Source organism: Colletotrichum graminicola (assembly GCF_000149035.1).
Source record: "Colletotrichum graminicola M1.001 genomic scaffold supercont1.63, whole genome shotgun sequence".
NCBI lineage: Eukaryota > Fungi > Ascomycota > Sordariomycetes > Glomerellales > Glomerellaceae > Colletotrichum > Colletotrichum graminicola.
The window spans coordinates 65,453-91,058 of record NW_007361067.1 but is presented as its reverse complement, the minus strand read 5'-3'; the positions used below and the strand labels follow the sequence as shown (position 1 = coordinate 91,058).

General features: G+C 54.0%; 5 protein-coding genes across 5 annotated transcripts; 2 read left to right on the top strand and 3 right to left on the bottom strand.

Annotated features, from left to right (window-relative positions):
• Window positions 1-1,301: 1,301 nt before the first annotated feature.
• GLRG_10593 (RanGTP-binding protein) lies at window positions 1,302-3,334 on the top strand (the record flags this gene model as incomplete). The annotated part of the gene is made up of 2 exons (XM_008101278.1): window positions 1,302-1,481; window positions 1,616-3,334. 2 exons carry the CDS (start codon window positions 1,302-1,304, stop codon window positions 3,332-3,334), a joined length of 1,899 nt encoding a protein of 632 aa, XP_008099469.1.
• Window positions 3,335-4,001: 667 nt separating this feature from the next.
• GLRG_10592 (SNF2 family domain-containing protein) lies at window positions 4,002-7,384 on the top strand (the record flags this gene model as incomplete). The annotated part of the gene is made up of 2 exons (XM_008101277.1): window positions 4,002-6,941; window positions 7,001-7,384. The coding sequence occupies 2 exons, from the start codon at window positions 4,002-4,004 to the stop codon at window positions 7,382-7,384; spliced, it is 3,324 nt and encodes a 1,107-aa protein (XP_008099468.1).
• An 829-nt stretch (window positions 7,385-8,213) lies between these two features.
• On the bottom strand, window positions 8,214-10,685 carry GLRG_10591 (VHS domain-containing protein; the record flags this gene model as incomplete). The annotated part of the gene is made up of 6 exons (XM_008101276.1): window positions 8,214-9,007; window positions 9,065-9,307; window positions 9,364-9,436; window positions 9,500-10,276; window positions 10,375-10,535; window positions 10,643-10,685. 6 exons carry the CDS (start codon window positions 10,683-10,685, stop codon window positions 8,214-8,216), a joined length of 2,091 nt encoding a protein of 696 aa, XP_008099467.1.
• A 3,058-nt stretch (window positions 10,686-13,743) lies between these two features.
• Window positions 13,744-16,676, bottom strand: GLRG_10590 (uncharacterized protein; the record flags this gene model as incomplete). The annotated part of the gene is made up of 3 exons (XM_008101275.1): window positions 13,744-16,212; window positions 16,287-16,388; window positions 16,449-16,676. The coding sequence occupies 3 exons, from the start codon at window positions 16,674-16,676 to the stop codon at window positions 13,744-13,746; spliced, it is 2,799 nt and encodes a 932-aa protein (XP_008099466.1).
• Window positions 16,677-19,526: 2,850 nt separating this feature from the next.
• GLRG_10589 (BTB/POZ domain-containing protein) lies at window positions 19,527-24,311 on the bottom strand (the record flags this gene model as incomplete). The annotated part of the gene is made up of 1 exon (XM_008101274.1): window positions 19,527-24,311. One exon carries the CDS (start codon window positions 24,309-24,311, stop codon window positions 19,527-19,529), a length of 4,785 nt encoding a protein of 1,594 aa, XP_008099465.1.
• Between the last annotated feature and the right edge of the window lie 1,295 nt (window positions 24,312-25,606).

Genomic DNA, 25,606 nt, shown 5'->3' with positions numbered 1-25,606 from the left:
TTTTTAATTATCCTTTCGCAAAGATCCAACGCAGCGGCTCAGGTTTTGCAAGTGTATCGACCTGACGAACGCTTTCAAGTGCGGGCTCCACCGTTCGGCGGGGTCGCCGCGGCGCTGCCTTGACACTGTGGCACTGTCCACGGTTGCGTGCCTCGATTGAGGGGTAATTTGCTCCTCCAAAACCCAGAGCACGATGAATGCCCCTCGCTGAGTTCACGTGATTTTTTTTTTTTGTTGTTGTTGTAATATTTAACGCCGGGACGTTCCTGTAGAGGACAAAGGGCGCCTAGGGCAGCTAGCTAAGGAGATATACAAAAAGCACTCAGCCGGAACCGGCCTATTGTAATATTCCGACGCTAACCTCCTAGGAGGTCAAATTGGTTGTTGTTCCTTCCGTTAAAGTGCCTATGGGCTCGATCGGTGTGTTCCTTCCTTCTGGATATGCCTTCATAATGGGCCGCCAGCCCCCTGAGCCTTCCATTCCTGCCCATTAATCCAAGATATCCTTCACCCGGCCGGATTCCCACCCCTTCCTAACAAGTACTGACAAGTATCCGTAATACGGCACTGATTGCTTCAGTTTCTCCTTATTCCAGGGCTACCCTAGGGAAAACCACAGAGGGAGAAAAACCTAGGGCAGCCGGTTGCAGCTGCACGGGGCTGCATAAAGTGTGTGTCGTTTGCATCGGCTTGAACTCTCCAGAAGTAGCCTTTGCCTAGTCGCTCGATGTGGTGTGCATCTGATTGATGTTGTGTGGTGTTGAAGAGGAAAGGGGTCCTGAAGTGGTGGTGTTGAGGACAGATGCGTCGAGGGATTGTCGGAAATGTGCGCCCTGTTAGGGGTACAGGGCGCCTTCCATACGTTTTTCTAACAGAGGGGTCCGTGCACCCATGGGTTGAAAAATAAATAGAAGGGAGAGTTCCTGAGTTCACGTGAGAAGCGCGGGCCTGGCTGCCCGTTTCGCACTGTGCGATGTTGCCAACCCCTTCTGCCCAAATCGGGCACTGCAATTGGGCTGGGCTGGGCTCAGACTCCAGTAGTATTGCAGTGAGGGGCGAGCTTCCACGCCTTGCTAGGCCTTACGATCCCGTCACCGACCAGGTTCACCTCTGGCAATCTGCCTGAGGTATCCTGGTTCCAAGACTTGCACCAGGAAGATATCACCTCTTTGTGCTAGTTCTTCGAGGCAGAAGGTCGACTTCGCCTATTGATTGCACACAAACGGAAAAAAGCCCTCTGCCGCATTGGTAATCTACTCATGACCAGGCTTTCCCAGCACCAGCATGGAACCTGAACAACCATGGATGCCTTACTCGCTAGACTGGGAGCCCAGGCAATGAACATGGCCATCAGGTCGGGCATTGCCTTGACTTCGACCTATGCCTTCTCTCAGTGTTCACGCCTTATGAAAACTGTCGATGATAGGGCTGTTCGGTCAGAGATCAAGAAGCTTCAGAAGAGGTTAGACAGCAAGATCAAGGTGAGAGACCACGCCCTTGGCACCGCGGCCACTACGCTAACGTACCCTGCGGATCGTTTCTCCTGCCATAGATCTCATAGAGTTCAAGTACATGTCCCTATTTAATCGACTTCCCTCGACCCACCGGCTAACAGCTCCTTAGGTCGGGCAGAGGCAATGCCTTCCTGGAATCGGCGTTGCCTCTGGCCAAGAGTCTTAGGCGGAGTATCGCTGCTCTTGGACGCCGCGTTGAGCAGGCAGCACAGATGGGCGAAGCAACTAGCCAAGCCCTACCGCAGAGTCTGGGTTCTGAACAGCATCTTGAGGAACTGAGGGCGATCATCGATGATATGAAGGACCTCTTGAATCAGCTGGACAACGATATCCCCCTTTTGCACATGGCCATATCTGCATCAGGGGAGAGCCTCAGTTCTTCCATGTCCCCGGGTGTATCGCCGTCACGTTTCTTGCAAGCAGGTACTTTCCTCACATATGGGGATAGCCAGTTCGCCGTTGATCCTTCTCGCCCTGTGCAGATAGGACCTGTCTTCACACTGTCCATCTACATGTTGTTCCTCGGTCACGCCTCGACAACACCCGAAACACAACCGGCACACCCAGAAGGTCATTCGCAAACCCACCAAAAACTACAAAACAAGTCATCCGAAGATACCTCGGCGCCGTATGGTCTCGGGGAGAAAGAGCGTAAACCCTTGTGGCAGGAGGTCATTCATAAAGCCAGGGTTCGGCTGTGTCGGATACCGACAGGACACGTTTTTGATCCCAACAAAGGCTTCCAACCGTCAGGGGCCCAACACAGCAGATTCACCGAGTCTCGATTCCGCAGGTCAAATGCTTACGGCTCGGGTCAGCGCAACGAGTATGCCTACCACCTTGAGATCATTGAGAATTTGGACGATGGCCGTGCCCACGACGACCTCGATGATGAGGCCGCCCCGTACGACGACATCAGACGCGCAGGCATTCGCGAGTCTATCCCCATCCATCAAATTTCCAAGATGTTCTATGCCGATACCGGCCGAATCCTCAATATTGGTGGAGGAGGAACAGACAACAATCCCGTTCTGTTGTTAAAACGAGACCTCCATGCAAAGCCACCCTTGGATATGCAAGAAGAAGTGATGGCATTCGACGACGAAGCCGACTCCATTATAGTTTCCGGATCCGAGAATGAAGAGGCTGTGGATGAGCAGGAAGACATCGATCGCCAGCTTCGAGAAGAGAGTGCGGCGCTGGACATGCTGGAGCAAATGCCCAAGCTGTCTACCAAACCCTCTTGTAGGAGCTTCCCCAGCCACCTAGATCCGGAATGGCTTGCTGTGGAAGTATTTGAAGATGACGACGATTCGGAGAGCAGTGAGACTGAAGAAGAAGATCTTGGGGAGGAAGTGCACAGGTTGGACACAAGCTCGGGCCCAATATCAGCAGCTACGTCTCCGAAAACATGTTCCCGTCGTTCGAGGGCATCGTTAGACACAAGATTCATGGCGCAGATTCAGAGTCTGTCACTGCAGTCGTCCCCATCCGTCAAAGCTACGGGTTCAGCCGCGTCAGTCTCATCTTTCTCTCGGGAGGTAGCGAAACACGCGATGGAAAATACGGAGTCATTTGTCGCAAGATCGCCGTTTGGCGCGGTTGTCACCTCTCTTTCCCTCATGGAAATGTTGATTAGATTGGCGAGTCTACAAGAGTTTCAACAGGCACCGCACCTAACCATGCACGATCATATCCTGAATTTCTTCTTGGAAGAATCATCAACCACGGGACTGACGGGAGAAGAGCGGTTGAGGGCGAGGATGGAAGCGAAGGAGCGTGTTGGTTTTGATCCATACACTGATACCCCATCTAGATGATAGATCATTAGAAAATGATTGCATGACTGCGAAGCCGTCAAATCGTGCTCTGCAAGGTTTACTGGCATGTGAGGCAGCTCTGTGAGACTCTAAAAAGCGGCCCGGGTTTGAGGCGCAAAGTGCAACTGCGAGCCGTGCACTGTCTCCTGCTAAGGCGGCACTTGGCGAGAATGGGCACCGCCACACATTAATTCGACTCTAGGTAGATTCTTGCCCCACATCTGCCTAGTGGCGTCTGGTTGCCTACCCGTTGCTGGGGAAAGTTATGTCATTGGTAAATGGTATCAACAGCACATCCCGTTCACGTTGAATCAAAACCCTCCCAACAATCGCGGCTTGTTATGTTTACACATTCTGGACTCTTCCAAAAAGGTGAAACCCATCCTGTCATAAAGAAGGACCTCATTATCGGCATACTTCCTCACTTTGCCGGAGCTATATTGATCCCGCTCTTGCGGCGTTACTACAGCCCACATTCGCTTGTTTCCCCCCTCCAACGAAGGTCAACATCTGACCCCTCCACTTTGAAACGACAGAAAACCAGACGAGCCAAGTTCGCTTTCTGACCCGAAGCGCAGTCGGATCATCTCGAGCCAGCGCGCAGACAGGACAACCACTGCAGTCCGATAATACATATCAAGACTGGTCACGGCTAAGCTACACATCAATGGTCAACCAGCGGAATCCGGCCAAGGGCCCCTTGCGCCCGATCAACCCAAACGAGGACTCGCAGTCCTCGACCGCGCGCCAACTGCCCAAAACAGGCACACCTACCAGAGACTTCCGTGGAGTCTCTCGTGGGACATTACGATCCGATAGCCGAGGTTCATCCTCTTTCGAACCCGATGCCCTCGCAGCCAGATTTGACGCTATGCGTGTGTCGACAACGCCAGAATCGAACTCACGGGCGGCAATTCCAAACACGTCTGCGCGTCGCAGTCAGCCGATCCAACGCTCAGTCAGCCCTGAACTGGTAGAGATTACGCGGGACGACTTCAAGCACCCATCTCGACCGACTTCCAAGGAGAGCGACGCAAGCTCAGGCAACAAATCAACGCTACCCTCTGATGCATTGGAATCCTTCTTCTCGGACACAAAACGTCGCGATCCTTTACATTCTTCACCACACCAGCCGGTCTTTGGCCATCCCACCAAGATTATTTCCTCTCTCAAGCAAAAGGCTGCAGGCGTCTTCAACGAACGTAGATCTCGACCCGAGCACCATAGACCTCAAAATGTAGCCATGCCGTCTGTTCCCCTATATCAGGACAAGAAACCGGACCCGCGCACGTTGTACAGCTCTATTGGTCCAGATGCCAACCCTTCCACCTACAGACCTCCCGGCAGCTTTGGAGAAGCCGAGTTCTATACCGATCCGGCGAAAGCCTCAGCCGACCTGAAGGCACTGTTGGAGGGCGGCATGGAGTCGGACGATGAGGAAACTCAAAACAAGGAAGCCGAAGCGGCTGTCAATGATGGTACTATGGAAGGTCTCAAGGTGAAGCTCCTTCCCCACCAAGTTGAAGGTGTTGAGTGGATGCGAGGTCGTGAGCTTGGCCCAGTCAAGAGAGGCAAGGTCCCAAAGGGTGGTATTCTGGCAGACGACATGGGCCTTGGTAAGACTCTGCAAACCATCTCCCTGATCCTTAGCAACCAGAAGCCTTCCAAAGGCGATAAAGGCTACAAGAAGCATTTCGAGGGCATCGAAAGGACGACGCTTGTAGTCGCGCCCCTGGCGTTGATCAGGCAATGGGAGTCGGAAATCAAGGAAAAGGTGGCTAAGAATCACGGGCTTAATGTTTGCGTTCATCATGGGCCACAACGCACCAAGAGGTTCAAGGACCTTGCCGCCTACGATGTGGTTGTGACCACTTATCAAGTCCTGGTTTCCGAATGGGGCCACTCGTCCGAGGATGACAACGGCGTCAAGGCAGGATGTTTTGGCCTTCATTGGTGGCGTGTGGTTCTTGATGAAGCACATACCATCAAGAACCGCAATGCAAAGTCGACAAAGGCATGCTACGCGCTGCGTTCAGAGTACCGCTGGTGTTTGTCGGGAACCCCAATGCAGAACAATCTGGAAGAGTTGCAGTCCCTCATCAAGTTCTTGCGGATTAAGCCATATGACGACCTGAAGGAATGGAAAGAGCAGATTGAGAAGCCTCTGAAGAACGGCAAAGGACATGTTGCTATTCGCCGCCTCCACAGTCTTCTACGGTGCTTCATGAAGCGACGTACCAAGGATATTCTCAAAGAGGAGGGGGCCCTCAATCCAGGTGGCAAGCCGACGAAGGACGGTGAGAAGTCTAGCACAGGCTTCAAGGTCACTGAGCGCAAGGTCGTTACCGTGGCTACGATGTTCTCTCCTGCTGAGCGCCGCTTCTACGACAGACTGGAAACTCGAGCCGACGAGAGTATCGAGAGGATGTTGAAGGGGAAGGTAGACTATGCTAATGCCTTGGTCCTTCTTCTGCGGCTCAGACAAGCTTGCAATCACCCCAAGCTGCTTGAGGGCAAGCTCGACAAGGACAAGGATGCGCTGTCCACTGACACATCCAACAAGAACTCCTCGGCAGACATGGATTCTCTGGCCGACATGTTCGGCGGAATGGGCATCGTCACAAAGACATGCAGTATCTGTGGACGAAACCTTCCCAAGGATGTTGTCAGCAGCGATAGAGATACCTGTCAAGAATGCTATGATGATCTGGCCTACTTCAAGGAACATGAGACACCAAAGACAAAGAAGCCTAAGCACAAGAAGGGCAAAGTCAAGGGGATTGTGAAGAAGCCTGCGGCAGCCGAGGCTGAGGACGGAACACCATACAAGCCTAGAGCACGCCGACCTAGAAACAGGAACATTGTTGTCGACAGTGATGACGAAGAAGCAGATGGCAGCTGGCTCGTACCTGAGGACCAGCGTTGCCAACTGCGAATGGGGAAGGCCGGCGGCGAGGATGACGAGAACGCCGAGGGCGGCGGCGACTGGATTGGATCCGACGACTCTGATCATGAATCCGAGAACGAAGAAGACGGCAATCAACTTGACAGCTTCGTTGTTAAAGACGATGAGGATAGACGTGGGCGAAGCGTGGAAGAGAGTTACGCATCCGATGACAGCCTCCCTTCGATAGCAGCGATAGCATCGCAGGTGAAGGAGGAGAACTTTGATGCGTCGCAGTCATCGCATACCGACTCGGAAAGCGAAACCGAATCGGAAGAGGACATGGGCGTGGACGAGTTGGAGCTCCATTCTGACAATGATACGAATTACAACCCTGACGGCCAGGTGTCTCACATCCTAGCCTCCGCCAAGATCCGTCAGATGATGCAAATTCTGCATAAGGAAGTCGACCAACACAAATTCATCGTGTTCTCGCAGTTCACTTCCATGATGGATCTTGTTGAGCCCTTCTTTCGCAAGGAGGGTTTCAAGTTCACTCGCTATGACGGTAGCATGAAAAACGACGAGCGGGAGGCCAGTCTGCACCGTCTCCGTAACGATAAGAACACACGGATCCTGCTGTGCAGTCTCAAGTGCGGCAGCCTGGGACTTAACCTGACGGCAGCCACTCGCGTCATCATCCTAGAACCCTTCTGGAACCCCGTAAGTTTCTTACCCTCTCTCTCCCTCTCAACGCATTAAGCTGACAGACAATACGCTAGTTCGTCGAAGAGCAAGCCATTGACCGAGTCCATCGCCTTACACAAACAGTTGACGTCATTGTCTACAAGCTCACCGTCGAGAAGACGGTGGAGGAGCGTATCCTCGCGCTGCAGGAGAAGAAGCGTCTTCTTGCTGAGACGGCTATTGAGGGAGGCATGAAGAAGGATGCCTTCAAGCTCGGCTTCAAGGAAATTATGGACCTGTTCCGCCGCGATGCACCCGATGCGGTCTCCCGTGGCGACGACAGCTACGTCGAGCCGTCCTCTCGTAGCACCTCTGCGAGGACCAGCAGACAGGGTTCTCCGGAGACCAACTTGCTGGCCGGTAAGGCCAGGAGGGCGCCCAAAAAGATGGAACATGAAATGTTTGGCCGGCGTTGGTAGACGGATGAAAATCTGCTAGGTGGGTGTCTACATGTCTCAACTAAAATTCTGTTCGGATGTGATAGGGGCAGATGATCGGCCATTTTTGGGGAGCAATGGCGGATGGCGCTCCGTCTTCCCGAGAAGCCACTGCACGGGAGGAGCGATGCTCTTCGGCAAGGAACAGACGGAATTCTACGGCGTCAGGAAAGTGTTTGATTTTAATCTTGACGAGACAACGGTAAATGAAAACATGATTTCCACACGAGACATTGACGCGACGAACCATTTGTGATTGCCAAGTTGGCGTCGTAGGCTCAAACGTCGGGCGGCAACAGGCGTTGGATGCAAAGGAGCTTCGGTCACGTCACAACCCCGAACAGCGTGGACGACGAAAAGTATGGTACATATTCCTGTGCGCCATGTATAAATCCTCCCATTCACCGCCTCAGCGGGCCATCGTCCCTCCCCGCCTACAAACCGACAGTCTGTCTCCTCAAACTGGGGTATGGAGCTTTGAACAATCCGCAGTATTCATCCCCTATCAGGAAATGAATCGCACACAAGGCCGCTGACTACACAGCACGATACTTCATGGGACACGGCGACAACTCATCAAAATATCTCCCGGAAAGAATGGATGGGTGAAAGAAAAAATCTCCCTGCCTCTGTCGCTGACCGTCGCTTACATCCAGAGAAATGAATGTATGTTACCCATTAAACAATCATATGCCCTCCCTTACTTACCCAGTGGTCCTTCCACGCGGCTCCTAAACATATCCCCAAAGTCTCACTAGACTGGATGGGCTAGGTTTTCAGCTCGGTCGTTCTCGAGTCATTGCCTCACTATCTAATACACGCCGCTTTGCCGATAATAGTCCGCTGGGGGTGGTGCACTCGGTCCATCACCAGCGGCGGCGCCCGGCGGAACGTATGCTCGATACTGTGGCTGTGACGGGCTCTGGCTGGGTAGACTGTGCCTGGCATCATAGGCCGCGCCGCTAGGCTGTAGAGGAGGCGGTGTCAAGACCTCCGACCGGGCGGGGCCAGGAACGGGCGGTGCTGCCGTCGTCGGCACAGGCGGCGGGGCCTGAGTCGGGGCGTTGCTATAATTACCCTGCCCCTGAGCTCCAGATGGCTGGTAACTTTGATAGTGCGGCTGCTGTGCTTGTTGAGATGACTGAGAGGGCTGTCCAACTGGTGGTGCCGACGGTTGGAAAGAAGACGGCGCGGGCACCGTTGACTTGCCTACGGTAGGGCTGCTATTGTTGTACGGGTCATCCTGAGAGTAGACGGAGGACGTATACGTTGCAGCAGAGCTCGGGTTGTGGGCAGCAATGGGCGAGTCATATACTGAAGTCGCCAGCTCCTGGGCGCCGTAGGTGCTCTGAGGCCTCTGGTTAGGGGGCACGGTGTAAGTAGAGTAGGCGTTGGCTGGCGGTGTGGGCGATGTATCAATCGACGGCACCTGGGCTTTTCCGGTGGACGGATGACGCTGGTCACGGGGGGGATACTGCTGCTGGTTGTGAGACGGACCGCCCGCTGATGGCACTTCTGCACCGGCTACGTAGAAAGGGGCAGGTGTAGCCTGGGCTGGACGCTGGAAATTCGGCGAGGGCGTGGACTGGGGGTATTGTGGTTGGTCTATGTACAAGACTAGTTAAACTTGTGCATTTGAGCAAGGCAATCAAGGTAGTTCACCTTGGGGTGCAGGAGTGTAAAATCTCTGCTCCTGCTGCTGCTGCTGCTGCTGCTGCTGGGGATGCCCCTGAGGACCTTGGGCAGGGTATCCTGCTCCTGGACCACTGGGGTACCCGCCAGCGCCCGGTCTCATAGAGTACTGGTGGTAGCTTGGTTGAGGAGGGTGCGACATGGACGACTCCAATAACGACTCGTAGTCACGGCGAGCCTTGATGAACTTTTCGTTCAACTGTGTGAAGTCATCTGCGTTGTGGTCAGTCAGGGCTATCCGAGCAAAATGACTACAGCGGCATGTCTACCTTTCTTCTGCGAGTACTTCTCGATGAGCTTGATCAGCTTCGGTCTGATGGCTAGCGTCTGGTGGTAAAGTTTCTGGGCAACCGCTGTTAGTACCAGGCTCGTCATATATAAACCGTCCTACTCTTTCCGACTTACCGAGATCTCCTCATTGTCCTCCTCTCTGGGCGCCGTGTTTGATGTGCTCAGCAATGTGAGCAGCTTCTCGACATTCTTGATCTCTGCAAACACCTCGGCTTCCATCTGGGCCTCGCGTGCCAGCTCATCGGGGGTCGGGTCCGTAAGCTTCTCGACGTAGTTAAGAGGGAAAATACCCGTCTTCCCCTTGAGCGAACCCCGCCACCAATCCTTGTAAACGGACTCGAGCACCGCAATGACATCGCCCTTCTTGAACTCGAGCTCGCCCGGCTCCGAGGGAACGAAGTCGTACAGTGCTCGCACTCTTGAAACCGTAGCAGCCGTCGTGCCTGCGGGCACGGGTGTGGAGTGAGCCTGCGGCTGGGCGGCCTGTGCCGACGATCCAGGGGCAGCGGAAGATGACGAGGCGGCGGCGTTGGACGCGGCAGGGGCTTTCTTCCTCTCCTCTTCCTGTAGCGACAGCTTCAAGGCCATCTGTAGCTCCTCGTCCTCCTTCTGGCGGTCAACCTCAGTCAGGCCCGTCTTCTGCGGCGCCGAAGGGGGCTGCAAGGTGGGGTTGCTCTGCTTAAGTCGGAAGTATGCGTCGTACATGATGCCGAGATCGGGATCCTTGTTGAACATATCGGACCACTCCTTCATGCGCTCGAGTATCTTGGCTTTGACCTGGGTGTGGGTGTTTCGGTCGTTTGCTAGTTTCAACATTGCGTCGGTGAAGGCTCGGCTAGAGAGCTCGCGGTGCATGTTCTTGCCGCAGTTCTGACTGAGAGCATTTGCGAGCTGTACAGAAGCAGGGGCGACGAGATCAGTGATGGTTCGCCACACTTGGCATGCTGCTGAGGGCAAAGGGGACGACGCATGGAATGCGGGCAACTCACCTCGAGGGTGTAAAGCTGGACATTGGCGTTACGGTGCGCTAGGCGCTTGATCATGGCCTGGACAACTTCCTTGGGCCCATTCTGGTCGCTGCCAACGCGATCGCAGACCTCGATGATGGCTCCCCAGTCTTCCGAGGTCAGGTTCTCGTCGGTCGCCTTGGCTAGATGACGTAAGGCCACACAGGTTAGCAAGGTCTCTCTTTCTCTCTCTCTCTCTCTCTCTCTCAACTGGTGGCGACAGGTGTGTTTTAGACCGCAACAGACGTACCGACGCCCTCGTCAAAAGGACCAGCTGCGGCAGCTCGAAACATGTCGGGCAGATGCTGCGAGCGACTGCGAATGCGCTACAGTGACCTTTGGTCGGTGAAAGCTGGTTCGATCGGGTCTGGTCACTTGGAGTATCTCGTGAGGGGTTTCGTGTCAGGATTATAAGTCGACGAGAAACGGAAGGCGCTACAAAGGGTTGCGCAAATGGGGGGGGGGATGTTGCCGCGACGAGTGTGGGAATGCGTGGGTGTATGTGTTTTGTTTGTGTGAATGAGAGGTTGATTTGCCGGGAGGGAGCCGAGTTAACCAAGTCAGGCAGGCTGGCACCTTGGAGCCTGGTCGTGTGGCTGTTGGTGTATGTACAGTGGGGTGGCAAAAGTATCCGACCGCACCCCACCCAACGCGTCGCGTCACGATTCCCTCAATTCATCTCTCCTCCTTCAAAGTCCTATTACAAGATCAAAAAATAGGTAATTTACAGCTACTTTCTTCTCTATTATTAGCAAATCGTAGGGTAAAGGATAAGCTTACTAAACACTAGCGTATTACTATTATTACCTCTATTACAGCTAGTTTTAGTTACTAGTAAGCTGCAGACGCGTTTAGTTACTTAAAGACTATAGTAACTAATACTCTTTAATAATTCTAATAACACTATACCTTTTAGTCTCTACCCTAAAAAGGCAGGCTAGAGAAACTATTAAAGCAAGAGAAACAGGCTATTATTAGATCTGCCTAATCTAATTTCTAGCAGACGTACTAAGAGCTTACTAAGGAGTAGAACTATAGAGTTAGCCTCTCTACTATTAAGAGGATTCTATATAGTGCTAACTTTTATAAATAGTAAGCTATAAAGAGGCTATTTATTATAAAGGAAGCAGTAAGCATAAGGCTTAAATTTATAAAAAAGTAGCTACTAAAAGTTAAAAAGTTAATAAAGGTACTCCTATTTTTATTTAGGCCTCTTATTTTAACTCTCTTGCTAATTATTCTCCTTACTAGACTTAGTTCTCTAATAAGAGCTCTTACTAGAACAACACCTTATCTCCCTCTGTTTAGGTATTTAGATTACCTTAAGAACGCTAGGATAAGTAATTTATTAACCTTATAAGCCACATTAAGGTAAATATATCTATTATAGTCTAAGTAATAGTATAAAGGACTAGCTAAAGTAAGCTTATCTTTCTTATAAGAGATAAGAATAGCAAAAGGAATAAATATAGCTCTAACAGCTATATATTATACCTAAAAAAAAGGTTATCTTCCTAACTAAGATAACATATATTATTTTATATAGGATAACACTACTATTTACAGCTTAAAGAAAACTACTAAGTAGATATTAAATAAGGGAATCTCCTAGCTATATTAGCCTCCTTACTTACTAGATCTTAACCTAATTAAGTATTACTAGCAGATAATAAAGAATAACCTATAAAATATATACCTAAAAGCATTTAATCTTAAGAAAAACAAATTAGATATTAGTAAATTCAAGGAGCAGTTACAGGCAGCATAGGATACTATCCCATAGGAGCATATTCAGTCATTAATTAAGTCAATACCACAGCGCTTAGAGGCAGTTATTAAAGCACAGGGTTAGTATACACAATACTAATTAGTAAACTTAGAGCTTTATTTTAACTATAGTTTTACTATATATTTTAAAAAGTTAATAGTTTTGTAGCTAGATAAAGTAAGGGGGTAGAAATACAGGTAGCTAGTGTAAGTAGGTGCAGTCAGATACTTTTGCCACCCCACTGTAGGTTTAGTATAGTAGGTATTGCTTTAGCTGAAGTGAACGGACGTTGTACAGTACACTACCTACTATCTAGGTACCTACAGTCAGTAAGTAGTGAGCGGGATTAGGTAACGTCACTTGCAGAGCAATGCAATGGGTGTGCGTAAGGCAGGTCAGGCCGAGTTGATTAACCTTGTAAGTAGGTCAGGTAGATATGGGGGCGACAAACGGACCGACTGACAGTCACAGTCGTCACAGACACAGACAATAGACTTTTGACAGTGATGGCAGTGTAGTAAGAGATATGCTCCGTACAGTACCTACGCATCTACCTTATCCAATACGATACGTACCTAGGTAGGTAGTGTAGGTAGGTAGCTAGTGGGGGAGGGATGCTGACATATGTACCTCCCCATGCCGCGCAGCCGACATGGTACATACAGTACATACGCGTGTACCTGGGCACTCCACTAACCGTCGTCATCATCATCAATCCAGCCGGGCTGAGCCGCCGATGAGTTACGCGGACGTTTTCTCTCGAGTCTTGCTCTTTGCCTCTGCGCGTCGTCACGCCCGTGGATAGATACTGTGCATGTAGCATAGCTCGACATATCCCCTCCCATCCAATCTACTATATACATACCCAAAGCACAGGCGTGCGTAGCCAACCACACTTCAACTTTTTTGTATGCGAATACCTCGACATGGCATGTCGATGGCTCTACCTACCACCTACCTACCCAGTTACGTAACAGCCGTAACAGTTACCCCCCCCCCCCCATGTTGGCCTGCGCCATGTCACAAACAGCTGCGGGGAACTTAACCTTGGCCAAGACGGTAATAGGCACTACGTACTGCGTCCAATACCTGGATACTCACACATGAACTTGCCGCAACCTCACTGCGTCAGCCTGACGATTCCCGCCGACGGGTACGCCATGCTGCTTGCACTGTTGTGTGTACATGCCAGTCTTTGTGCATTCTCTATCGTATCTGGAGCAGAACTCTTGGTTTTCCCAAGCGTGTTTTAGCCAGTCTTCTTTGCCGGCAGTGGAACATCAAGTCTTTCATCATCCCCGTCTCAGTCCAACGCCGGAATTCCCCTTCGCCGAACCCCCATCATGTATATCTTTGCAATGTAAGGAAACGTCCGTTTCTGTGGCGGCTTCTCCATAGACTCACCAAGTGGGCCAATCCGGACCTTATGACCTGATGCGACTTCGCCACCATGTATAACTTGAAACCCGGAAAGAAAAAAGAAGAGGAAAAATAGTATGAGAAAAAGCAAACCCGCTGGCTCTTCTAGCCCTGCTTTGCCATGGCATTGGCAAGCAATCATCATTGTGGTGAACCCTCTCTGCTCACCAGCCTCGTCGGCTAATGCCTCGAGGCTCAAAGTCGGCGCGGCTTCCCGACCCAGATCCCACATTGCCGCCGCCTCGTCCCTCCTCCAAGCTCCTCCGTGACTGCGCGTCCATCTCTGACATGTCGAAGAGAAGGGGCTCCTCGTCCATTAGGTCGTGCTCGCCGCGTGCGTATCGGCCGCTGGAACCTGTAAAGCTGCCTCTTGATGATTGAGGGGGGGTCTGGCCTCGTCCGCCCGCCGAAGGCATACCGGCGTACCGGCGTCTGCCAAAGGGGGAACTTGAAGGGGCAACAGTCATCAGGCCACCCGGGGGCTTAGAGCCTTCCGAGGAGCCCTGCCTCATCATGTCTGCTGAGCCCGAGGACGGCAATTCGGACGCGGGTTGCAGTGAAGTGCCAGGTTGATGAGATGATGACGCGGCTGCCGTTTGTCTACCCAACAGCATGCTAAGCGTCGGCGGCTCGCGGTCTTCCGCACCTAGGCTTATGCTACGATTCGCGGCAAAGGCAAGGTCCCCGTCATCGTCGTCCACCGTAGCCCGGTTCTGTTGCGCCACCGAGCTTGACCTTCGAGGATGGATGCCAATTCTGGGTGATATTGGAATGTCGATAGCAGTGGTCCCGTCCTGGGTCATGGTGTCTTCCCTGGCGAGCTGTGTGTTTTCCGCACTCGGGTCGGTTCGCTCGCTCCGCGGCTGGCTCGTGTTGTAGTTGATGATCGAGTTTTCGCTCAGTCGTGAAGGAACAGCAGGCGTGTGAGGCGTGTGTGGGGACAAGGGCTTTCCGGGCGAAGAGGATACCGATACAGACGCAGGCGCAGCCATGCTGGGAACGTTGGAGAGTTGCCGGCTGGATGAGCTCGATGAACGCTGCATATGCATCGATGAGGTCATGGAGTCAGTCAGCGCATTGTTTGACTCCTTCATGAGGTGGAACCTCGAGAGCTGCGCAACTGTCCGGTTCGTCGCCCCCTCGCCCTTTTTGCCGGATTCGAAACTCTTGAGAGTCTTCTTACTGTCCAGCGCCTTGAGAAACTCGGAAATCTGGTCATCGTCAGTCTGTAGAGACCCAGAGCTGCCCCCTCCACTTGCTTCGGCCAAAAGACCGGATCCTGGCTGGGCCACAGACGAAGACAGACTCTGTCGCCCGCTGCTGCCCTGTTCGTCATCGCCGGCCTTGCTAGCGCCACCAAATGACAGTCGCCCCTTGCGATGAGTGAAGCTGCTGCTGTAGCGGCTGGTCGAGGATGGTCGCGGCGAGCCTACCACGGCGGCCTCGGCCGGTGGGGGACCGCCTCGGAGAGAAGCAGGCATCCCTGCTGTTAAAGATGTGCGATTGCGCGGCTGGGTGAGAGCGTTGAGAGCCGCGGCGCGCGAGGCCGGAGAAGCGGGTGACTCGGAATCTAACGTCCGCGGTATGGGTGATCCCGACAGGGAGCCAGCCTTGAAAGGCTGAAATGAGACAGATGGCCGGCGACCAGTGGTGCCAAAGCCCTTCATAGAAGGTCTCGCCGCGAGGCCGGTGACGGGTAGTGAGTTTGGAGGGTTTAGTTCGTTGCCTGTTGGGGCGGATCCCGGTGGTGAGCTTGTGTCAGACCCGGGGGGTCTCACGGCTTTGAGGGCCGATATAGGACTGGTGGCCAGGGCACCTTCGCCGTGGAAGGTCGAAAGGCTGCCGTATGTCTGGTGAATATCTGATAGATTCCGGCTTCTCCGGTGAGATGGAAGAGATCCGACCTCGGGGTCATTTCTCCTGGTGCTTTCGCGTCGTTGAGGCAGTGATGGCTTGAAGAAGTTCTCGTCAACACCCATGAAGCGCGAACTGAGAAGCGCCTCCGAATCATCTACCCGGAAGTTGCACTCGTTTCTGTATGTCACAGATGCGTGGAAGCGGCCCACGGGTACCTCCAAGTCGCCAAAAACGTAGTCGGTCACGACATCCGGCCGTCCGTCGTACAACGGATGCCTAAGCCGGTCAAGACCGCCAGTGTCGGGCTCACCGGTTCGGATACGGCAGCGGGGCTCCAAAGAAGGGTGGACACCTTTTGTCAACGATGACTGGGAGAACTTCCACCCTGGAAGGATCCTTGTTGCAACGAAGAGCGACCGAAAGAAGACGATGCTCTTTTTGTAAATCGTCGGCAGCGTCGGGCCAAAGTCGTCAAGATCTGTGGTGGGCATCGTCTTCAACTCGATGCACCATCTTTCCAAAATCACCTCCGTGTTCCTTTTTGAGGGGACTAGACGCCCGTCGTCGCTCGAATCGGACGAGTTCAGAGCTTCCATGACGTCCCAGCGCTTTCCATTCTCGTCGACGATGACCAGGCTCTGGCTCGGGGTAAGACGGGAGGTATCGAGATAGGTTTCGATGATCAGGGGCATGGGCTTATTCTCGAAGCTGCCGCAGTTTCGCCAGATCCGGAGCTCCTCCTTGAAGTCGTCGAACTCTTCCGTCTCGATTTGGAACTACAGAGGCGCAAAGCGTCAGTGGCTGGAAGCGAATGGCAGGAGATGGAGAGCATGCAAGGACCATGACTCACCCATTTGTTCAGCTTCTTGCTGCCGGATCCGCGAGCCGCATATACAGGCTTAAGCTTCATGCGCGATTGCAGGACCAACGACGCGGCCTTGGTGTGAAAGTTCTTGGGGCAAGTCAGTCTTTATACTTAGTTGACCCGTGTGCTTGCGGCTCCTGAACCTACCTGGATTATCTGGTCCAGCTTTTTGACTGCATCGGCAGATACGGTGGGCGGAGACGACATGTCAGCGGTGGGCGATACCGTGACAGAATCGCGGCCAGAAGCTCCCGACCCAGCTCTATCACGAGCGCCAAGGATGCCCTCTCTCGGGTTGTTGGTTCGAGTGGGATTTGTCTGGGGGGCGGAAGCAGGAGAAGAGACCCGCGGGGCAGGGCGAGCTTGTTGATGCATCTTGTCTCGGGATGGCGACCGGCAAGGCAAGGGAAGAAGGCGTCTCGGATGTGGTTGTGTAGCTAGCTGTCGAAGCGAGGCTCTCTCCCAAGGCAAGGATGCTGGTGCGGTGCGGTGCGGGTTGCGCAGGAGAGGCTATACTTCGTAGGCGGAGGGGGATTGGCGGTGTCGAAATCGGGTTGGCACCGAACCTGCTCATCCATCCTGCATGGCAAGAGAAACGGGCGGTTCAAGGCGTCGATGCCCCAATCCAGAAGCGTGCGCCCACGGAGGGTCGCTCGATATAATAGAGGGCAACTCGATGCGGCGAGAGGGTGGAAGCAGTGTGGAGGAGGCTATGTGGGAACGGTGGCGGCGAGGCAGGCAACGACGGGGCAAGGCAGGGTCGTGTCGACGTGGAGACGGGGCGGAGGAGGACGGAGGGCGATAGCGATAACGATACGGATACTGCTCGAACAGGCCAAGGGCGCTGTGTCGCGTTAAGTTAGCAGGCAGAAGCAGACAGGGCTACAGAGCGGCGGAACGGAGGAGTTAGGCGTTGGCTTCGACCATAAGCTGGCCTCTGGTTGCTCAAGGTAGGATGGGGGGGTGTGTAGTATGGTATAGTATAGGAAGGAAGCTCGTATGCACATTCACTAACAAGGCCAACGAGTTGGTCTAGTAAGTGCGCGACGTGTAGTGGGTTCCCCAGGAAGGGATGGGAGGACAGCAGAAGTTGGATATGCAAAGCTTGCGTACCGTACCGTCTTGTGGCAGTCGAGTTGGGGAGATTACCGACGTCGGTGTCATCCGCTCACAGGTTGAGGCTTGTGATGGTCGACAAGTAGCCTTCCGCCATCGAGTCACCTGCTTCGTGGGGCAAGAGGGAGAGGGAGAGGGAGAGAGAGGAAGAGAGAGAGAGAGAGAGTGTGTGTGTGTGTGTGTGCAGGTAGGTATTTGGGGTGAAAGCAGGGCGGTGTACCTAGGTATACCTACCTACCTACCTACGTCGGTAGCGGAAAGGCAGGGGGGGGAGGGGGTCGCAGGTTGAAAATGGCACAAGTGCGGAAAAGATCAGATGGTATATGCTGGCTCGGAAAGAGTCGAGGGGAAGTAAAAGTCAAAGTTAAGAAAGAGAGGGATGGATAGGTAGCAGGATTAGGTAGAGAAAAGGGTTGAGAAGAGACGAAGAGGGGAGGAGGTGTGGAGAGTGAGAGAGAGAGAAAGTGAGTGAGTGGGTGGCTATGGCGATAAGACGCAATTCAATGCAATGACCCAATATTGATGATGCAAAGAGGGTAAGAAATGGGCGCAACAAAGGGATTGTTATTGTTAACAATGCCTGGGGGCTCTGAGAATCTGATACCTAGGCAGGTAGGTAGGCAAGTAGGGTAGGGCAATCGAGGAAGAGAGAAAGAGAGTGAGAGACAGAGGGAGAGAGACGGGGAGGGAGCATAGACAGACAGACGTTAGAGAAGAAGGGAAGACGGGGACAAGACAACAATCAAGACTGCGGGTGACATGGATCTCTTGAGCGGCTCCTCGGGTCCAGCGTTGACTCTCACCAGTGATAAGCGTGCGTGCGTGCGTGCGTGGTGTGTGTGGTGTGTATTGTATCCTTAGCATGAGAGCAGAGTCAGGTAGACAATGCCAGTCAGTGGACGATGGGTCTGGGTCCTGCAGCGGCAGCACTATCCGCTCCGCAAGCGCGCACACCGGCACCCTTAAACAAGCATCCGTGAGCTGGGGCGGCTGCTGCAGGCAGGCAGGCAGGCAGGCCTGGAGCATCTCCCTCGCTACCAGTGCAGCCCCATCTACCCAGATGGCCATGCCATGCTGTTGGATGGGATGGGATGGGATGATGGGGATGGGACGAGACGAGACGGGGAAGAGAGAGCAAGGGGTTACTGTTACTGGCAAGTACCTTGTCAGGTAGCCTGTAAACAGCCACCATCAAAGTATCCAACAAGTACCGTATGCCAGACCGTTCGTCACAGGATGGGATGCCCCATGGTTGCCGCCTCACCTTGCAGGCGTCAACACTTACACTACGCAGTAGGTGCAAGCAACGTATGTACCTTTCCACTGCTGCCCTCTTCTTCCCTCCCTTGTTGTATCCGTCTAGGTAGGTAGTGTACTATTACTAGGTACCTAGGTAGGCAGACACAGTCCAAATACCTAGAATCTCCTCCATTCACGCATGGGCTACCCGTTACACCTCGTCGGATCGCCAATAAACTGACACCAGCACATCATCTCTTATCAGTACCGATACCACCACCATTACCACACCATGGCCCCCGTCCGCCGGCCTCTGATAAGTACAAGGCGGTATGGTATCATGGGTCCCCGCATGCGCCTGGAGCACCTCCGCAGATCGGACCCAGCCTCCGATGGTACCACTCACACGCTTCCTTCCTCACACAACCAACCCCCGATCCACAGTCACGGCATGACGATAAAATCGCCGATGGGAGAGCCCTGAACCTCCTGAGTAACCCTGTATGCCTTGCCAACCCTTCTCCCGTCACATGCTGCCACCAGCCGGCCTAGTGTAGGCTAGGTAGTATAGCTCACCCTCGGGGACAACCCACCCAACCACAGTTGTTCTCCTCTACCTACCTAATCGACTCTTCGTGACATGCAATCGTACCTGGGCAGGACACAACGGCAGACGAATTGGACCCAACCAGTCTTGTTCTTCTTCTCTTGCTATGTTTCTTCTAGTATCCCGTCATATTGTCTATTAGCCTGGTTGCCATCAATCTCGGCCCAGAGTGTCCGCCTCATACATAAATCGGAATTTCTTCCGGGGCTCTGACTTCCGTGACAAACACCTGCCGCACCCCCGGAAACGCCTGTAAACAGTTATCACTGGGTGTGTCCCGCTGCCGCTGCAGCTGTTGATGCTTTGCCGCCCCTTCCCCGCCCCCGACTGCCCCGTCCTCGCGAGTTACTCGCCGGCCCGCTGGGCGCCTTGGCCGCGCATCCACCGGCCTCAACACCGCTGCCGGCGCCTTGCTCCTGCCCCAGGGGCCCGGCGCTCTTGCTCTTGGGACCGCCGCGGCCGCGTCTCCCTCGTTTGCTGTCCTTCTGGCTCCTCCCCTCCTTCACCTTGTCCTTGGCTTCCCTGCGAGCCTCTTCCTCCTGTACACGCCGTGTCTCCTGGTCCCACCATTCTTGAAACTCCTGTTCCTGTTGGATCTCTTGCATCGACCTCTTTGCCACCGCTTCCTTGACAATCTCTTGTTCTCGCTTCTGCTGCCCGATGATGTCCTGCAAACTCAACCCCAAGATTGGCTCGGCCTTGCTCGCTGGCGTCATGTACGATTTGGAGTGCGGCACCAGGTGCTTTGCCTTCGGCTGGCTCGACGATGCACTAGGTACTGCAGGAGAGCTGCTCACGCGGGACTGCCCTGGGAAGCGCGTATCGGGCGATGCGGCTCTTCGGGGTGACGAATTCGTCGAACTCTGAACCGAGAGCAGCTGCTTGGTGTTGGCCGCCAGCGGTGGCGCAGCCTTGGCCGAGTCCTTGACCAAGGTGTCCCTCAGCGATGTCTTTGGTCCGCTCTGAACCGCCTTCCAAGGCGCGGGTTTGCTTTGAGCCGCTTCCTTGTCCCAGGCCGCCTTGGGTTGCTGAGCTTCAGCCTCGAGGGCCGCTTGTGCTGCTGCCTGTGCCAGCTGCTGCTTCTTGCGCTCCTTCTGCGATACCTTGGGCTGAGCCGGCTTAGGCGAAGCCTCTTTGCTCTTTTGGGCGGCAATGCCGGCCGATAGGGCCGACTTGGCAGGGGTGTTCGTCAAGATCTGGCGCAAGTCCATCTTTTCAGTTGGGAAGGACGCTGCTGCCCATGGGCTGCCGGACCTTTGGGCGCCGAACCCGCGAGAATTTGTCGGCGACGGGCTCGCGCCAAGCTGTCTGCTTGACGGTGGGCTTTGCACCGGGAACTGCGGCGACCCGTCTTGGCCTTTGCCGTCTTTCCAAGGGCCTGGCAGCGATGGCAGCCGCTCCATGCCGGATCGACCCTTGGCCTCGGCAGCCATTTGCGACGGCGAGGTGGGAGGAGAGGGCCCTTCATCGTCCATGTTGAACATCAGGTCCCCCTGGGAGTCCTTGGGTCTCAAGCTGGGACTGAACGGCTCGTTCCGGCTAGCCTTGGACTTGCGTCGACTTTTATCCAAACTGGAAGACATGGCAGCGGCCATGTCGTCAAGACTGCCGAACTTGGTGGTCTTGAAGGATGACGACATCTTCTTGTCGTCCTCTCGTTGACTAAACCGGAAAGCCATCTCCCGCACCCTTCTTCGCCGCTCCTCGTCAATGTCCAGTGCAAGGTCGGGGTCCTTCTCCAACAAGAGCAGCTCAGCTCGACCGCTCCTCGCAAAGGGATAGCAAGCTAGTTGGTTCTCTCGTACGACGCTGTCCAATTCCTCCAATAGGTCTTCGTCCAGATCGTCCAAAAGGTGGTTCTCAAGCACAGCCTCCATCTGCAAACAAATGTACTCCAGGCCGGCGTCCTTGAACTCTGTAACCGAACAGGCACTGATTTCGTTCAGCAGCAGGGCAATGTTCCTCGTGTTGGCAAAGCGCGCAATGATGAATTGGCAGATCTGTGACAGCCGATCGAGCATCAGCTCGTTTGCGACGCTCATCACAGACATGACGAGATCTGAAAACTCATCAATGTTCGCTGCAGTAGCCTCATTGAAGAGATCGGGGCCGACGTCTGCGTAAAGGTATCGCAAAACGTACTGGAAGGCCTTGGGGTCACAGTGACTCAGATCTACATGGACAAGTTCCTCCTCGCCTAGATCGTCACGGCGGCCTGCAAGCCACATTCCGCCAGCGCGTCCATGGAAGAGGCCTTCGAAAAACTCGCATCGTTGGCGCATGAGCTGACTGTGAACTGGCACCTCTTCGCCATCAAGTTCAACCAAGGCATCGGCGTCTTCAAAGTACTTGGTGTCTTGCATTGCCTTCAGAAAGTCCCTGTCGAGCGACTTCTCCACGGTCGTTTGCAGACGTACAGCTGCTTCAAGCTTCATCATGTCGAGCTTGGTCGCCAACTTCATCAGCTCATTTCGTACATGACGATACCTGTGCGCGAGAGAAGGCGCTTGACGGGTGTGGTTCCATGCCGGTATGACCGCGTCGTCGTAGCAGTAGACCACTAGGTTGACCAAAGAAAGCAAATCAAGTGAGTCGAAAATAATGACCGTTTTGCCGTCTTCCTCTCCGAGTTTCAACACTTGAGGCACCTCGCACTCCCCCGCATTGCGATACTGGCTGAGCAGGTCTCGCAAAACAGAGCTTCGGGCCGTCAGAAGCCAGGAATGAACCGGGATCTTGATGTCCGGGGAAGTCGATGTACAGACCTCCATGTTAAGATCCTCCTGCGGACTCAGGTAGAGGAGGAATGAGCGAAGATCGTGCTCCAAATCCGCACTCTTGAGAAGTTCATATGCCAACTCTCCGATCCTGTACTTCAAGTCCTCGGCCTTCCAGAACCCGAGTGTATCCTTGTCACCGCCGCTTGGCGTCGAAGCCTGGAAGCCTCTCAATGGAAGCAACGATGCCACGTCCTCCCAGAGAGACTGCTCATCGATGTTGATTCGGTGCTTCATGACGTCGCAATCCTTGCGAATTGCTGCGAACGCACCAAAAGTGGAACTTCTGACAGCCACAGCGTTTGTCACGCTTGGAACACGCTGGAACTTGAAGTCCTTTCGTTTGATGTCCGACGATCCTGGAATGGCAGCATCTTTTGCCTTGGCACGCTTGATGCGTCGCCAGACCGCCCCCGACTCTGTACATATAATGACAGCGCCATGCTCGCCAACGCTTACCGACTTGACGCCATCCTTCCGAGCGTTCCAGACACACTGCGGTGTCGTAACGGCGCCCTTGATCTTGGAGGGGTTCGTCGTGGAAGTGGCCACAGGGGCAGCGTCGGACTTGTGATTCAGTGTCATGGTGAACAGGTCGCCTCTTGCGGTGACTGCGGCAATTGTCTCACCGCCAGAAGTAATGCGGCTAACGTGGTTCCTTGCTGAACCATACCTCGTCGACGTGGACGTGGTGAACTGGTGGTTGACAAAAACGTCGGGGGAGGGGAACTTGACAAAGTTGTAGCCGTAACTGGTAAAGACACAGACTGTGCTATCGGCCAGTAAGACTGTGGTCGCCTTTTCGATGGCCGAGACTGCAGCGATAGGTGAGGAGAAGAGCGAGGCAGCAACTTTTCGAGGGGTTGGCTGGACCTCCAAGGACCTCGAATCTGCATCCATAAGGGCCAGCTGGCCGAGGTTCTTACCCCAGCAAAACAGAGACGTCGAGGTGTGGGCCACAGAATGTACGGCGGATGCTGCAACACCCACAACGACTTCCTTCTTGAGTGTCCCAAACACTTGTCGTGGAGTAGTGCTCATAGGTTCCTCGTCCTGCCTGGCCGGCGGCGGCAAGCTGTATCCTAGCTGAGAGCTGCTATTGGACCCCCAGGTCCATAGTTCGCCGGCATCCGTGACTGCCATGGTGTGGTTTTGGCCTAGTGCAACTTGCACCACCTTCTTCTCGGCGAGACCGCCCTGGACGGGCACAAAGCGGAACTGGGTGTTTTCATCGCCCAAACCAAGTCGTCCGCCGCGGCCGACGCCACAGATGTAAAGGTTTGATACAGGGTCGGTTGTCAATATGGCCGTGTGCAACTTGGACAGAACGGCGTCATGAAACCGAAGAGGCCGGTTCCTAATCAAGGCGGGTACTTCCTCCATGTCCATGTCATCAGCCGTAAGATTCGTCGTCCCGTGGGAGGTTGGCTTCGTCTTTGCAAGGTGTTCCTCGTAGAATCGCCGCACGAGCTGATCGGGCCGTTTCAGAGTGACCCTCTCAGGGAACTGTCGATCATCTTCGTCGCCGACTCCAAGTGAGATGTTTCGGTTGCTTCCAAAGACAAAGATCTCCTCGCCTTCAGATGCACCACCGAGTGTGGCGACGGACCCCATCAACGCCTGGCCTCCGTCGGAGGCGTCGTCCATGTCAGATTCGAGGTCGGAACGATCGGACCCAGCCGAGTCATAGAGGTTTCGTACAGCAATAGTCGAGTTGTACAGGTCGAAAGGGCTATTGCCTTCACGGTCCTTGGTCTTGATCAGCTGACCAGCCTTGGCCACGGAGCTTCCCAGCGTCTGTTCAGTCAATATGCGACGCTCTCGCTCGAGCAGCAGGCGGGCTACAGCAACATTTCCATTGTATAGTGCCCTGTGAAGAGCATTCCAGCCACTCTCGGGGTCTTGGACGTATAGGTCGATGGCGGGGTGGTCAAGCAGTGCCTGGACAAAAAGGATGGCGGCGGGATCGGACGAAGAAGCGGCTCGGAGGAGCACGGTGAGGCCGGCGTGGTCGCGACTGTTGATTTCGGCCTTGCCAAGATTTGCGTTGATATTCTTGGAGGTGGCGGCGCCGATGCCACCGGTCGAGGCCTTGCGTGTCTTGAGATTCCGGGGAGAGGTCCCGTAGGGACCGGGACTTCCGCCCAGAGATGCAGCGCCTATCCCCGGACTCCTCGTGGAGGTTTGTGACGCGTGGGCGGCCGGGGCCAGTAGACGCCGAAACCTTTCGACATCGTTTTCCCAGTAATATTTCCAGAGTAGGTGACTCATGGGCAGGGGTGAGCGAGGGACCCTTCCAGCACCTGGATAGCACCTCGCTGTGAGTCTCTTGGATCACGGCTTGTTTAAAGGTGCGGTTCCGAGCGCGAGAAGAGTGTTTTATTTTGGCTTTTGATGAACGAGGCTGGGACAGTTGAGCCAAAGGATGCGTCAGGTCGGTTGCGAAGTCAGGAAGGCCAAAAAGGAGGGCGGGAGAGGGGTTTATCGATGTTGCCACCTAGTCGTTGAGGCCGGGGCTTCGGAAGGGCGTAGAGGGAAATTGATTGCAGGTAGCGGGTTGTTGATAGAATTATCAGTGTCGCGGATTGAGGCGCTTTATTTTGGATGGCTGGACGAGTCGGTTCGATTGGAGGATGAGGGCGGGGACGAGGGCGCGGGTTGAGAGAGGGATTCGAATGGTAAGAGGGAGGTGGGGTTTTGGCGATGGGAAATCGAAGGCATTCGTTCATTCAAACCGCAGGCCACTGACAGGAGCAGTTGTGAGCGTCAGGGCCCGGGCTGTACCGGGGGCCCAATGGAGACTCGTTCGTTGTTGCGCAGCCATCCAATGGGACGCCCGTTCCGGAGCCTGTGCTCTGGTTGCAGGCCAGGCATGCTTCGCTTCAGGGGGGGGGGGGGGGGGCGCTAGCGTGCTGCTGTTCAGCTGCAGTGCTGACAGGGAGATAGGTAGGTGCACACACAGTACGGAGTACCGTCCGTACCTTTTGTAAAGCGAAAGGTGGCAGGCTCTAGAGCATAGAGTGTGTTCTTGTGGATGGTGCAGATAGGTGAGATAGGGATACTTGGAATAGGTACCTAGCTAGGATAGGATAGTAGTCGTCTTGACCGGTTCGTCCGTGTGTGACTAGGTAGGTACCTATTCGTGACGTTGCGTCTTGGAGACAGCAAAGCCAAGAAACGTTGGCCTTCCATCTGATGGCTGAGATGTTGTGATCTATCTACCTACCTACGTGGGTAGGTAGGTAGGTAGGTAATTTGAGTTGGCGTGCCGCCCATTCCTCTGCAACGCAACATTACGCATACCATGGCGTTCGAGATGGGTTGTAATTACTTGTTGTTAATGTTGTTGTTCCACTTTCCTTGTGGTTGGTGGTGTGCATCAAACCAGAGTGAGTTTAGCGTGTAATACTACATACCTGTATGTCATCAGTCAATTGCAGGTCTACCTAGGGAGTAGATAGTACGTAGTTGAGTTGTTGCATTATTAAGTACCTAGGTATGTATACCTAGTTGTCGACTTGGCATTGTGTGCGACCTTGTCTTGGACGAGCATTGTGGAGAGCTAC